This window comes from Orcinus orca, chromosome 11 (assembly GCF_937001465.1).
Source record: "Orcinus orca chromosome 11, mOrcOrc1.1, whole genome shotgun sequence".
Taxonomy (NCBI): Eukaryota; Metazoa; Chordata; class Mammalia; order Artiodactyla; family Delphinidae; genus Orcinus; species Orcinus orca.
In genome coordinates, this window is record NC_064569.1 from 2,123,494 (window position 1) to 2,139,127 (window position 15,634).

Genomic DNA, 15,634 nt, shown 5'->3' on the forward strand with positions numbered 1-15,634 from the left:
AACCACAGTAACTAAAATCTGAACCATACTGTGGAGGGACTGATATTATTTAACGAACGCATGGTAGCTGAAACTCATGCATGCTGGAAACTCGCAGAGCATCAGGGCTGCCTGTATGCATTTCTCTTCTCATCTTTTACAACTGCCCTTCTATCCAAAATGGTGCTTCTAAAGAGCTAACCTCAATTCAAAGAACGCGATCCTAAGGCAAGAATTTCACTGTACATTACATTACTAAGATATGTAGCTTCAACCAGGTTTTTTTGGGGGGGGGGTGGGGATCAGTTTTTTATTAATAAATACCACCAACGGTAATATTTCCACCTCCCATGGTCCAGTGTATGTGTTATGAAGCAGAATGTGGTCAGTGGTCAAATACACACCCCAGTAAAGATAAATACTTCCACCCATCCCAACATGTCAGCAAGATTTCTGAATTTTTATAAAAGAACATTTCCTTCAGAAGAGCAAAGTATTAATAAGTCTGCTGATCTACCAAACATTATCCCCACTTCTCACCCTAATATAACAGAATACTCACCAACATGTCTTCAAAAAACAAATGTCTAAAACACGACCATAAATAGTTATTTGTTGTGTTCAAGCATTGTGGAGTTGCTAATTAGGGATCTACACAGAGTGGGTGGTGGTATATATAGTTCCCCTGGTTAAACAGAGGTTAACATGTAGGAATTAAGTGGTAGAGTCAAGCAGTGGCTAGAACACAAGACAAAAGTGTTTTCTCCAGGGCACGCGGGCAAGTTTATAGCTCTGCCAATAATGACGGTTTGGAAAGTCTGTGCTGAGCACTATATATATAAAAATATCTGTCTTCCAATATTAACTCTAAAGAACTACCTTGTCATGAGTGGAAATTACTTTTAATTTCCCTTCTAGTAGCCACTAAACCACAGCACCCAAACATCTGTTTCAATACTAAACTGCATCTATACTAAGATGATCACATACAAGGGTTAAACATTTGCTCTGTTCTGCTCCTGTTGTCATATCTCTAACTGTTATCAAAACAAGTTTTGAAGAGAAACAGGACATTGTAAATGATAATTAAAACCAAAGCTGCCTAAAATAAAGGCATAAACCTTAATTCTCTAAGGCTTTCTATGAATAAATCACTATATTTAAACTTAAAGAGAGGTCAATGCTCTGAAGTGAGTACAAAAACACTTTCAAATCTTTTCCTCCTACTATCTTCAGAGAAGTCCATCTGTGAGAAGAGTTAAAGTGGGTTATATCTCAAAACACAACAATATCCAACTCTGATGATCCGTACAAACTGCAACCTAAAATGTTAATTCTCTGGAGTGTATTTTACCTTTGGAAAGAGAGAACCAGAGTGATAAAGATGAAAGTCCTATATGAAAATAATTCATCAGTCTATTGGGCGTTTATCTGCTTTAGCCCAACTCAGTTCAACAGAGTAATTCAGTTTAATAAATATTAAGAGGCATTTTAAAAAGATGAGTAGGGCTTCCCTGGTGGCGCAGTGGTTGAGAGTCCGCCTGCCGATGCAGGGCACACGGGTTCGTGCCCCGGTCCGGAAGGATCCCACATGCCACGGAGCGGCTGGGCCCGTGAGCCACGGCCGCTGAGCCTGCTCGTCCGGAGCCTGTGCTCCGCAACGGGAGAGGCCACGGCAGTGAGAGGCCCGCGAACCGCAAAAAAAAAAATAAGAGTAAAATATAGTCTCTGTCTTCCACGGGCATACAATCTAATAAGGGGCTGAATTAGCTACATAAATGACTAAGAAATAAGGTACAGCCAGTTTAAAGACAGGGAGTGTGGAGCTCGGGAAAGGCTGCATGAGGAATAGAATTTTGGAAAGACGAAATAAAAGAACTGTCAAGAGGGAAAAGCAAAAGTACCATTTTGAAGAAAAGAGACCAGTTCAGTTCAGCTGAAACTTAGGGTGCATTTAGCGGAGTAGCAAGACATAAATTATATATTTAAATACTAGTTGAAGTCAGTAGACAAAGTGCCACAGAGATCTACGGTCATAACACTATCCACAATTAGAAGATAAAGGTCAAGGAAATGGTAAGATACCCAGGGGCCAGGACGGCAAAGTTTGATTAAAATGTATATGCCCTACAGAGGTCAGTGAGAACTGAGGCTTCTGCATTCACATAACTGTGAGGACTAAGATCTAAGGCCCCTACACAACATGACCTCATTTGTTCAGGAAACCCTTGCCCAGGAAGATTAAGGGTACAAACCAGTAGGCAGCTTTGCTGTTAGCTTTAGGAGCTTCTCAGAAATTCACTTAACATTAGACTGCTCAACCAGCTCCTTAGTATAATAAATTACTGAACTGGGCACACCTACTCACTTATCAAGTAAGAACTTGCTCACCAGACTTGCTCCAACTGTCCTAATCTATCACAAGCTCTGCGCAATGTTAATACGATCTTTGTATTGAAAGACCTGCTTTAAACCACGAGAAGTCAGACCGCAAACCCTACCCACAGCCAGCCATGGCCTCTCCTTCTAAAGCAAGACCCTTCAGAGTGATGCTCACTCTCACTGCAGTAAATAAGAAACTTCGCTTAGTCTGATCAACAGGTTATTTTTGTTTGTTTGCTTTTTTTATTAACCATTTTTTAAACTGAAGTACAGTTAATTTACAACGTTGTGTTAGTTTCAGGTGTACAGCAAAGTGATTCAGTTATAACATCAACAGGTTATTTTGATGGTCTTTTTGGAAAGTTGACAGGTTGAATCCAGCCTTAAATTTAGAAATCTGCAATGTGTAGTAAGGGCATTAGCAAGCTGATATAGCTAACACACAAACACAGGGGTTAGTAGAAATTAAGGGGTCTTCAAAAAATGATAGCTGAAAGAGTAAGCACCGATGACTGCATCTCTGCTGTCGTCCAACAGAGGTACAACAGCCAGTCTATCTGAACACTCACTTTGGCCAGCCTAGCAACAGACAGACTCAGCCTGTAAAGACTAGCTATCGCTATCAAAGACTGATGGGAAAGACCTTTAAAATCATCCAAGTTTTTTTTTAAATTCTCACAAAGCAGCTGTCTCTAATCTTAACTGAATTTCCTAAGTAGACCTCCTCAAGAAAAGAAAATGAAGTGACTGGCAGACGGGAGTCTAATTACAAGTTAGATTTCTTATGATAAACTAATAAACAGTGGCATTCTTATGAGTTTGGTTAAAGCAAATCAGTTCAAGAAAATAATTCCTAGGTTGAATGAATGAAGAGTTGGCTCCAGTCCCCGTTTATGAAGAAGAATTTGGAGCAGAGAAAAAGTAGGACAACCATAAAGGCTGCTCTCTTTATTCAACTTAATACCTTAAAAACTCAGAGATACAAAATAAAGTCATAAAACTAAAGATCAAGGGTAACCTGGTTTGAAATGCCTCTTTTGTGTTTTTATCTATAGATGGTTACAAAACACAAACTATAAAGTTCAGCAAATACAGTTAAAAGAGCTGATGCTTTAGAGCCAGAGGCCTAGAAGTAATGGTCTATCCACTTCAACCAGTACATAACACTACACATTTCAGAAAGAACTTTGGAGGGTGGAAGAACACTGGACTGGGAGGCTAAAGATCTGGATTTTAGGCCCCGATCGTCTAGGCTCACTTGCTAACAAACTGAAACTCTTGTACCTTTCACTCTAGCTATACCAGATGTTTTGCAGGTTCACACATCAATATACACCAATGTATACTCAAAACACGTTAGCTATTATCATTATTACTATTCCCTAAAAGCATCATGCTATTTCTTATTCTGAGTCTTCACATCTGCTATTCCCTTGGCCTGGAATACCTTTTAGTCCTTCAATAACCGAGTCAAGCCTTATCCAGTTCTGCTTATTACATTTCCACTTCCTTTTAGATAACCCCAGTCATAGAAAAAACAATCCTAAAATTCATATGGAATGACAAAGGACTCTGAATAGTCAAAATAGTCCTGAGAAAGAACAGCAAAGCTTGAGGCATCACACTTCCTGACTTAGAGACATATTACAAAGCTACAGTAATCAAAGCAGTATGGTACTGGCATAAAGACAGCCACATAGACCAATGCAACAGAAGAGAGGGCACAGAAATAAACTCACACATATACACATCTTCGGCAAGAGTGGCAAGACTACACAATGGGGAAATGATAGTCTCTTCAACAAATGGTGTTGGAAAAACTGGATATCCACATGCAAAAGAATGAAACTGGACCCTTAGCTTACACCATACACAAAAACGAATTCAAAATGACTTAACTAAAAATAAGTTAAATGTGGGAATTCCCTGGCAGTCCAGTGGTTAGGACTCCATGCTTTCACTGCCAAGGGCCGTGGTTTGATCTGGTCAGGGACCTAAGATCCCAAAAGCCATGCAGCACAGCCAAAAAAAAAAAAGTTAAATGTGAGACCTGAAACTATAAATATACTAGAAGAAAATGTAGAGGAAAAGCTTCATGACATAGTCAATTTTAAAACATTTTCATCACCCCAAAAGAAACCCCATACCCATTAGCAGTGACTCTCCATTTCCCCATCCCCCCAGCACTTGACAACCACAAATCTACCTTCTGTCTCCATAGATTTGCCTATTCTAGACATTTCAAATAAACAGAATAATTAAATATGTCATCTTTGTGACTGGCTTCCTTCATTTAGCAGAATGTTTTCAAGGTTTATCCGTGTGGTAGTATGTAACAGTATTTCTTTTTTCTTTTTTTTTTTTGCCAAAAATATTCCATTTTATGGACATACCTCATTTAATATATCTATTCATCAAGTAAGTGATGGACATTTGAGTTGTTTGTACTTTTTGACTCATAAATAGTGCTGCTAGGAACATACATATAAAGTTTTGTTTTGATGTATATTTTTATTTCTCGGGTATAAACCTAAAAGTGGTATTGCTGGGTTATATGATAACTCTGTTTAACTTTTTGAAGAACTGATGACAGTTTTTCTAGAGCAGCTATACCATTTATATTACCCTCAGCATATATGAGGGTTCGCATCTTCATGAATGCTTGTTAACTGTCCCCCTTGCAAAAAAATTTTAACCATTCTTGTGCATATAAAGTGGTATCACATTGAGGTTTTGACTTGAGTTTCCTTAATGATTAAAGATGTTGAGCATTTCCTAAAAAAAAAAAAGCTTCGTGACGCTGGGCATGAAGAAATATGACACCGATATCACAAAAAAAGCAAAATAAGAAAAATAGGACTATGTCATACCACAAACCTCCTGCATAGCAAAGAAGACAATTGAGAGTGAAAAGGTAACCTAAGGACAGGAGAAAATATCTGCAAACCATGGATCTGATAAGGGGTTAATATCCAAGATATATAAGGAACTCCTATAACTGAATAGCAAAAACCAACCAAACAAAAACAAACCCAACTTAAAAATGTGCAAAGGACTTGAACAGACATTTCTCTAAAAGACATATAAATGGCCAACAGGTATATGAAAAGGATGCTCAACATCACTAATCATCAGGGAAACACAAATCAAAACTACAATGAGATACCACAGTCACATCTGTTAGGACAGACATTATCAAAAAAGAAAATAAAGTGTTGATGAGGATATGGAGAAATTAGAACCCCTGTACACTGCTGATGGGAATGTAAAATGGTTCAGCTACTATGGAAAGCAGTATGGAAGTTTCTAAAAAATTAAAAACAGAACTACCATATGACCCAGTAATCCCACTGCTGGATATTAATCCAAAAGAACTAAAAACAGTACCTTGAAAAGATATCTGCAGCATTATTCACAAGAGCCAAGAGGTAGAAGCAACCTAAACAACCATCAGTAGATGAATGGATAAAGACAGAGTGATATATACATACCAATAAACTATGACTCAGCCTTAAAGAAAAGGCTTGTCTTATGCTACAACATGGACAGACGCCGAGGACACGGTGCTCAGTGAAACAAGACAGTCACAGGACAAATACTACGCGATCCCACGTATATGAGGTATCTAAAGTTGTCAGACTCATAGAAGCAGAAAGTAGGATGGTGGCTGCCGAGGGCTGGTGGGGTGGAGAAAATGGGGAGTTGCTATTCTATGGGTAGATGTTTCACTCACGCAAGATGGAAAGGCTCTAGAGATCTGCGGCACAACAAAGTGCATACAGTTAGCAATAACATATGTCATGTGTTTACTACGATAAAAAAGAAAAGATAACCCAGTCCTCATCCAAACCTAGCGACGGTTCTTACTGCTTTGATAACTGCTTAGGCCTAAGTAGCAATGGAGGGAAAGTCAAGTTGCTCAGCCTGAATAGGGGAGTCTTAGCTGCTAGTACATGTTATTGTAAAACATCAACAAGAAAGCAAAGCCATAAGCAAGGAAGAAAGTTCTTACCCTAGCTATCTGTCAAACTTCTTTTAAAAGAGTAATGGTAGGGCTTCCCTGGTGGCACAGTGGTTGGGAGTCCACCTGCCTATGCAGGGGCCACAGGTTTGATCCCTGGTCCAGGAAGACCCCACATGCCACGGAGCAACCAAACCCATGCGCCACAACTGCTGAGCCTGCGCTCTAGAGCCTGCGAGCCACAACTACTGAAGCTCGTGTACCTGAAGCCCGTGCTCTACAACGAGAGAGGCCACCGCGATGAGAGGCTCGCGCACCGCAGCGAGTAGCCCCTGCTTGCCGCAACTAGAGAAAGCCCGCGCACAGCAACAAAGACCCAATGCAGCCAAAAATAAACAGATAAAATGAATGTAAAAAAAAAAAAAAAAAAGAGTAATGGTAGTTTGAAGGCCAAATTACACTATACTCATAGTAAGCAAATCTTGTTTTTAATCCTGCCCTGTATATGCGGGGGCACACACACACACAGGGACACAAAAACAGTCTTTCAATGTAGCACAACTAGCCAAGAGTATGAAGCTGGCTTACAAAGTGTTACCAAGGGTAAAAGAAGAAATAACCTTAAATTTCCTGCCACAATAGCCTGTATTTCTACAGTGCTCTGGTGAAATTCTTATAAAAGACCTGAAAAGACAAGACAATCCTCTCGAGTTCCAACCAGCACCACTACTACCCACACAATAAGCTTATCTCTTACGATGGTAAAGATGCAGTTCCAAATAGAGGCTTTCAATATGTTTCTAACTACAACCCACAGTAAGAAATGTATATATTATTCATATCTATAAACACATACATATCTAAATAAAGTTAAACAATTTCATCAAATAACATAGTTTAAAGGTATATTACTACATATATGCACCTTAATATCTTTATTTGCGGTCTAATTAACACTGCTTGTAGTACCAAAATAAATTTCACAAACTACTAACGGGCATAACCTACAGTCTGAGAAACACTGTACTAGAAACACAACACTGAACGTGCTACACAATTGCAAGGTTCCAAAGCACATGGCAAAATGTCTATTAACAATGACACTGGGACCTGCTCACAGATATTTACACCTTTGCGCTCTTGGTATAGCTGCTTGAATCATTTAAAAGCTGCTCTTTTCTCTGCGAGGTAAAAGGAAAGATTAGATTATTTTCCCAGAATTCTACTGGCTCCCAAGGTATGCACTGGAGATAAACTCTATCTGAGAAGTAGTTCCAGCATGCAATTAGGATTTCTCCAAAAATATAAACGATAATGTCATTACTAAATCATGGCTGAATTATAAAGGATATATGGTAACTACAAAAACCCATTTCCTTTCTTAAATAAGATAGAGCAGCTTAAGTACGGTTTTACGTGTCAACAGAAAGGGCATAACTAATTCCTAGCTACCTTAAGAATAAGAGACTTCAAAATCTTACAAATGTGCTCAGGGTTCCTTTTCAAAACGCCATCTTCTCTCCAGCAGAGTCCCCGTACTCTTTCTTTTTATTATCCTTCCTCCAGCTACATTCCCATAAATTTGTTTTACTTACCATCCTTCCACTTTAACTTACTTTTTTATGATGGGAAGAAAGGGCAGATGCCTCTACAAGAGGCTCCAAATCTCCTTGGTGGATGTCATCGTCACCTCCCCTTGTACCATCAAGTTGGTGCCCTTTTCTGAGCCTTATATCTGGCTCTGGAGTCCTGCTGTACTCCAGTCGGTTTTCTGCTGTCTCATTCATGGGATATCCACGCCTTTCTTACAAAGAGGTCTTTCTGTTCCTTCTTCTTGGGAGGATGGACTTTTAGGATAGTGAGTTGACCCTAAGGAGAGAAAGTTTTGGATTAACATATTTGAATGAGTGATGGGGGAAGACATATGTTGTATTATTTTACACTAAAACTAGAATTTTCTGCAATCATTAAGAATAAAATAATAATGTATTAAAAAAAACCCTACACTTGTTGATAAAGAGGACTGCCAAAATCTACTTTTAAATGAAAAAAGCAGGATATCAAAGACGACATGTATAATGTTCCCGCTTATACATTATAAGTGTATACAATCGTGAATACGTACACATGTGTACATAGGTACCTATTTATTTGAAATTGTGCTCTTGGTCCAGAGGCACACAGGGAAGAACCTAGGGTCTGTGGTGAGAAGGCTTACTCTTCATTTTGTTCTGCCTGCATTGTATTTACCACATGCCATCTAATACTTTTTCAATTAAAAAGATACCTAACTGTAGAAAGAATATATGTGGAGTTTATGTACTACAACTAGGTTTTACATACCCAATCTCATTTAAATCATCACAATGACCCTTCAGGGTATTTTGAGTTCTACTTCACAGGTGAGGAAACCAAAATTCACCATACTTTTATGAACTAAGACAACGTCTCTGACTGCCATGGCACATATTATTGGTTATGTTTTGCATTTAAGTTGCTTAATGTCTGAAATTTCAGTATTTTTGAGCTGCTTTGAACTCCACGTAGATTACTCTGGAAGGCAAGAGCACACTCCTATTATATCCCTGAGTTCCCAGAAAGTACTGCGCACATAAATGTTTAATGAACATGACAGATGATATTTAAATGTTCTTAAGTGGTAAAAACATTCAGAGATCATCAATATTTCTCTAAACTGGATCACATAAGTTTCCTAGGAGTTCAATAATTTCAAGTCCTTGGCCCTCTACCTCATAACTTACAGGACAAAAGCTTATTTTAGAGATTTAAGTTACATATCCAAATAAGGTGATTATCACAGCCAATCCAACTAGAAAGACAAAAACAGGAAGAAGCCAAGGTACATGTTATGCTCATAAATCCCATGGGATTCAAAATTTTTACTGCGGCAGGGGAGGAGTGGGGCAATGTGGGAGGGTCTGGATAGCATGAAGAGAGGGTAAAACAGGCACTTAGTGTTCACATGTGGATACACAAGACTAAGAATTAGCCAACTGTTAGTTTCATAAATCATCTGAGTTTGTTGTAGCAGTTCTCTCAAGTTTTTAGAACAAGAACAAACACAGTCTTTAAGGATCACCAAATCTGGGCCTGTGCCTATCACAGAAGGGCCTGAGCCAGCATATTCTAATAATGAGATTATAAACTACACTATTAATACCCAATGCTGACAGAGGAAACAATGCTAGTGATTTATATTTATTTACAAAGCTGTTTCACACCCACCATTTCACTTTGTTTCAGGGAAGAGGGAGCTAACATTTACTGTGGATTGACAAAGTTAAATTCTGTACCAGAGAATTTACAGATGGTATCTCACATAATTCTTACATATGGCCCTCTGAGGTATCTTATCCCCATTTTACAGATGTGGAAACTGAGGCTCAGAGATTAGGCAACTTATCCAAGGCCATTAATCTCTAAGAGTAGCTGGAACAATGAACTGTCCTGCTGTACTTGGATAAATGATTTTCTTGCTAAGAAGAATAAAAAATAGGGAAAGTATTCAGAACTAGGCTTTAACTTGCTCTGATTCTTAACAGTAAAAGGAAGTGAGATGGGAGATGGAAAGTAAGACTTCAGAGTACCATTATTTGTTAACCAGAAGAGTTAATCTCTATTCTACTTCCTCAGAAATTTTTCGTTGGTCAGGATTCTAAGAATACTACACTATATTACACAGAACTAAGATTAAAAAAAAAGAGAAAAGAGGGCTTCCCTGGTGGCGCAGTGGTTGAGAGTCCGCCTGCCGATGCAGGGGACACGGGTTCGTGCCCCGGTCCGGGAAGATCCCACATGCCGCAGAGCGGCTGGGCCCGTGAGCCATGGCCGCTGACCCTGCGCGTCCGGAGCCTGTGCTCCGCAACGGGAGAGGCCACAGCAGTGAGAGGCCCACGTACCGCCAAAAAAAAAGAGAGAAAAGAAAGGAATCCAATACAAACAGCTGGCAGGAAGGAACAAGTAACTGAGAGGTGCTCTGAATTTATCAATAGACATAGAAGTCCAACACAAATCCAACCGGGTGCATTTTCAGCAAGTAGGGCAGATCTAAGGTCTTTTAAAATCTCTGAGTGGCCAGTGGGGATGAGGAAAGAAAGAAAATACTAATGTGAGTTTTTCAACTCCTACACCTCCTCTACAGGTTGCAAGGCCTCTTGCCCCCAATATCTAGATTAAATATACTTTTATTGAATGAATTATTATACCTGCAGTGTTTATTGGAAAAGAGACTCATTTTCTGTATAAAATTGCTTAACATGCACCCTATTACTTTTTTTTTTTTGCGGTACGCGGGCCTCTCACTGTTGTGGCCTCTCCCGCTGCGGAACACAGGCTCCGGACGCGCAGGCTCAGCGGCCATGGCTCACGGGCCCAGCCGCTCCGCGGCATGTGGGATCTTCCCGGACCGGGGCACGAACCCGTGTCCCCTGCATCGGCAGGCGGACTCTCAACCACTGCGCCACCAGGGAAGACCTCCTATTACTTTTTAAGAATGTTTTCACAAACTAATTTAAGTATTAGCATAAATAACATTTAAAATTTGCTAAGCCTTCTTCCCGGTAGACAGAGTCTGTTCTACAGATGATCAAATATGAAACTATGAAACAAAAGCAGTAAAATGGAAACTTGACCTCACACGTTCTAGGAGCAGACACACAGGCGTCACTAACTCTGCCCAAAAGCAATGGGGATTTGCCAAGCAGAGTAGAGGAAAGGTATTCTGTACAGAGAAAACAGCATATGCAAGGCAAGGACTCCAGGGTCTGTTCAGAAATCAGAGAACAGGGACAAGAAAGAACTCAGATGACACAGGCTTTTTGCTCAAGCAGCTGAGCGTATAGAGGATGCCATTCACTGATGATCCAGGGGAGAAGCAAATTCACAGCAGAAGAATGAATTTGTTTTCAGAAACGGTGTCTGAAGTGAAAGAAATGTTCACTTGGCACCAGGAAACATAAATCTGGAATTCAGAAGAGAGAATGAGCCTGAAAACAGAACTAGGGATTACTAGGAGTAAAAGTGATAATACTAGGGACTTCCCTGGTGTTGCAGTGGTTAAGAATCCGCCTGCCAGTGCAGGGGACACAGGTTCAAGCCCTGGTCCAGGAAGATCCCATATGAGGCGGAGCAACTAAGCCCGTGCACCACAGCTACTGAGCCTGCACTTTAGAGCCCGCAAGCCACAACTGCTGAAGCCCACACACCTAGACCCTGTGCTCCACAACAAGAGAAGCCACCGCAGTGAGAAGCCCGCACACCGCAACGAAGAGTAGCCCCCGCTTGCTGGAACTAGAGAAAGCCCGCGCGCAGCAACGAAGACCCAACGCAGCCAAAAATAAATAAATTTATTTTTTAAAAAGGAAAGTGATATTAGCATAATAATAGTTGACAACACAGGACAAAATCCTTTGGAAAAAAAAAGTTATACAAAGGACTGAGGAGGGATAAGGATCAAAGTAAAAAAAACCCAGGAGAATACCAAATATTAGATGTTAAAGTCAGGACTGGACCCTCATCTGTGGACTCCCAGTCACATGTACTCACACCAAGTTTCCTTCCCAGTGGGAAAGCAATGGAAAATTTAAAACTCACGCTTCTTAGACTTCACTTTCCCTTCAAATAATACTGCATAAGGTAAATTATTATGTTGCTTAAAAGCACCAAGGTTGCTTAAATGGTAACTCAAAAGCAATTTTCTCTACCTGAACAAACTGCTAACTTAATGGTTTGATACTTCTGGTCTAGAAATTTAGCTCTATCCCAGGAAAGCTATTTTCTAAAATCCAGTACTTGTCTGCATGTTCCATGAGGCAAGAGTTTGCTTGCTCAATGCTGAGAACCAAACTGCAACAGATACACAGTAGACATTCAGTAAAGGTTTCTTGTATGAATGAATAAATGTCTTATTCTCCAGGGGAAAAACAGAAGAAAAGGAATTAGTATTATTTATGTCATATTTAATCAGTTATATTGGACTTCCCGCCAAAGGTAGACTATATTATAGTATAATGTATTACTTCACCTATTTCATAATTTTAATTGTTATGTTGCCCCCAATTTTAAAAGAGCAGGCAAGCTGTGGAAAATAGTATGGCAGTTCCTCAAATAAATTAAAAATACATTTACTATATGACCCAGCCAATTCCACTTCTGGGTATGTACTCACAAGAACTGAAAGCAGGGTCTTGAAGAGACATTTATACACTCATGTTCATAACAGCGTTATTCACAATCAGTAAAACGTGGAGCGGCCCAAGTGTCCATCAATGGATAAACAAACAAAATGTGGTCTATACATACAAGAAAATATTCAGCCTCAAAAAAAGAAGAAAATTCTGACACAAGCTACAACCTGAGTCAACCTGAGGACGTTATGATTCCACTTACCATAGGTTATTTAAAGTAGTCAAATTCATAGAAAGTACAATGGTGGTTGCCAGGGGCTGGGGCAAAGAGGGAATGGAGAGTTACCGTTTAATGGGTATAGCTTCTGTTTTGCAAGATGAAAAAGAAGAGTTCTGTAGATGAATGGTGGTGATGGCTGCAACAACATGGATCTACAACATGGCTACACACTTAAAAATGGTGACGATAGTAAATTTTATGTTATGTGTATTTTGCACATTTTTTAATGGGGGGGTGGAAATATACTATAGTACTATATGGCCTCTTTGTCTAGTAAACTTTTTATTCATGTAAAAAATACATTCAGAAAAGCACACAAAGGACACAAAGTTGACAAAGTATAAATGCTGTGTAACCAGCAACAAACAACATTCTAGCACCCAGAGGACCTCTCTCCCCTATCACTGTAAAGCTTTTTAAGGTGTTAAGTTTAAGAGGTCCAACCCCTTTCCTTGCCAGTTAATGTGATACAATCTTCCAGCAAGGTTCTCTAAAGACTTGCCAACTGCCATGGACCTTAAGTCTTCAAATTCTAAGGGCCAGTGGTATAATGTCCCTTTGTATTAACTGGGACACAGCAAGTAGGGTGCAGCAAGTACTGAGTCTAGTGGCATCGCTTTCTAGTTCTATAATTAGATTATTCAGCGGTAGAGGACAGGCTGCAAAATATGTCCCATGATTTTGTTGGCTTCCTCCAAGTTGAAAGTAGCCAATTTCAAAGTGACTTGAAAGTTGTATACTGAAATTATTCCAGTGTGGTCTGTCATTCCACACTGAAGTATGCGTTTGAAGTTAGTGCATGGTTAATGAGATTTCTGGTATCAAGTTCATGCTCTTCCTTGATTGGAAACCTGAGTGGCACAGAATGTTCTAAGTGGAAGTATCAGTATGTTATGCCCCTCATGACCTCTTCTTTCAGACTTCAATGTGAAACAAAATATGTGATGCAAATCTGAACTACTAATAATGAAACCAGATTATTTTTTTAGGATGGAATAGTTTATTTCAACAGTGGGACCAGCAGGGATATTAAAGGCAGCAGATTTTCTTTTGAATACTAGCCATTTTTTTCTCTTTACAAATCATTATTAAAAATAAGTACTAGATGTGTTACCCTGACTGGCTTATAAATCTTTAGAGAAACTTGTTGGCAGATTTCTATCACATTAACTGGCAAGGAAAGGGGTTGGACCTCTTAAACTTAACACTTTAAAAAAAAAAAAAAAAAAAAAGCTTTACTGTGGGAATTCCCTGGCAGTCCAGTGGTTAGGACTCAGTGCTTTCACTGCCAGGGCCCAGGTTCAAGCCCTGAACAGGGAACTAAGATCCCACGAGCCGCTCAGCGCAGCCAAAAACAAAAAAGAACATAAAAAGCTTTACAGTGGGGATTCCCTGGTGGCGCAGTGGTTGAGAGTCCGCCTGCCGATGCGGGTTCGTGCCCCAGTCCGAGAGGATCCCACATGCCGCGGAGCGGCTGGGCCCGTGAGCTATGGCCGCTGAGCCTGCGCGTCCGGAGCCTATGCTCCGCAACGGGAGAGGTCACAACAGTGAGAGGCCCGCGTACCACAAAAAAAAAAAAAAAAAAAAAAGCTTTACAGTGATGGGAGAGAGGGGTCACACAGCCCAAATCTACCTGTTTCCCTCCACTCTTACTTTCTGGTTCAAGCCACCAGCATCTCTCACCTGTCCTAATACAACAGCCAGTAAAGTCTCCTGGGTTCCACTTCTGTTACCCACCCACCCACCCCACCCCCCTTATCCTCAGAATCCAGTCCTCACACAGTGGTCACAGCAGATCTTTCTCAAAACACACTCCCTTACTTTTTGAGCCCTCCAATGGCTTTCCTTTACACCTAAGGGACCTCTTACCCTGGCTTACAAAACCTTAAATGATTAGCCCCTAACTCTGGCCTCATTCTGTACCACTCTCCCCCTTGCCCACTACATTCCAGCCACAGTGACTTCCCATCTACTCCCCAAACACCCGAAAGGCTCAAATGGCTCTATGTCACCTGGTTCCCAAGGCCTGGAATGCTCATCGCCCAGATCTTCCCATGGCTGGGCTCCTTCTTCACATGCGGATCTCAACTTAAGGGTCACTTACTCAAAGAATCCTTCTCTGACCACATAATCTCAGTCACTCCTTATCACATCACCTTTTAGTCTCTTCCACAGCACTTGTCTCTGGTATTTTTATTTCTTTGTTTACTTACTACTGGTCTTTTCTCACTAGACTGAAAACTCCTGAAAGAAGAGACATTATATTGGGTTGGCCAAAAAGTGCCTTTGGTTTTTAAGTAAAAATAAAAAACACATTTTTCATTTTCACCAAGAACTTTATTGAACAACATATTCACCCTTTTGTTCCACTACCTTCTGCCATTTTTCAGGCAACTTCATAATTCCATCTTCCCAAAACTTTTTATCTTTTTTTAAAATTTTATTTATTTATTTATTTTGGCTGTGTTGGGTCTTCATTTCTGTGCGAGGGCTTTCTCTAGTTGCGGCGAGCGGGGGCCACTCTTCATCGCGGTGCGCGGGCCTCTCACTGTCGCGGCCTCTCTTGTTGCGGAGCACAAGTTCCAGACGCGCAGGCTCAGTAGCTGTGGCTCACGGGCCCAGTTGCTCCGCGACATGTGGGATCTTTCCAGACCAGGGCTTGAACTCGTGTCCCCTGCACTGGCAGGCAGATTCTCAACCACTGCGCCACCAGGGAAGCCCAACTTTTTATCTTTTTGAGCAAGGAACTGGTCCAGATGCCTTTTACAGTCTTCCAGGGAATTGAATTTTTTTCCATTAAGAGAATTTTGTAAAGACCGAAATAAATGGAAACCTGAAGGTGCAATGTCTGGTGAATATGGCAGATGAATCAGAACTTCCCAGCCA

General features: G+C 40.4%; 1 protein-coding gene across 3 annotated transcripts in view; it reads right to left on the reverse strand.

Moving 5' to 3' along the window:
- ADIPOR2 (adiponectin receptor 2) overlaps positions 1-15,634 on the reverse strand; it is a 52,076-nt gene that overhangs the window by 22,015 nt on the left and 14,427 nt on the right. For all 3 annotated transcript variants that reach the window (XM_004278984.4, XM_033404187.2, XM_033404188.2), the window contains one exon: positions 7,939-8,191. In XM_004278984.4, coding sequence (XP_004279032.1) covers positions 7,939-8,109 — 171 coding nt within the window. In that variant the 5' untranslated portion in view covers positions 8,110-8,191. The remainder of the gene's footprint in view (positions 1-7,938; positions 8,192-15,634) is intronic.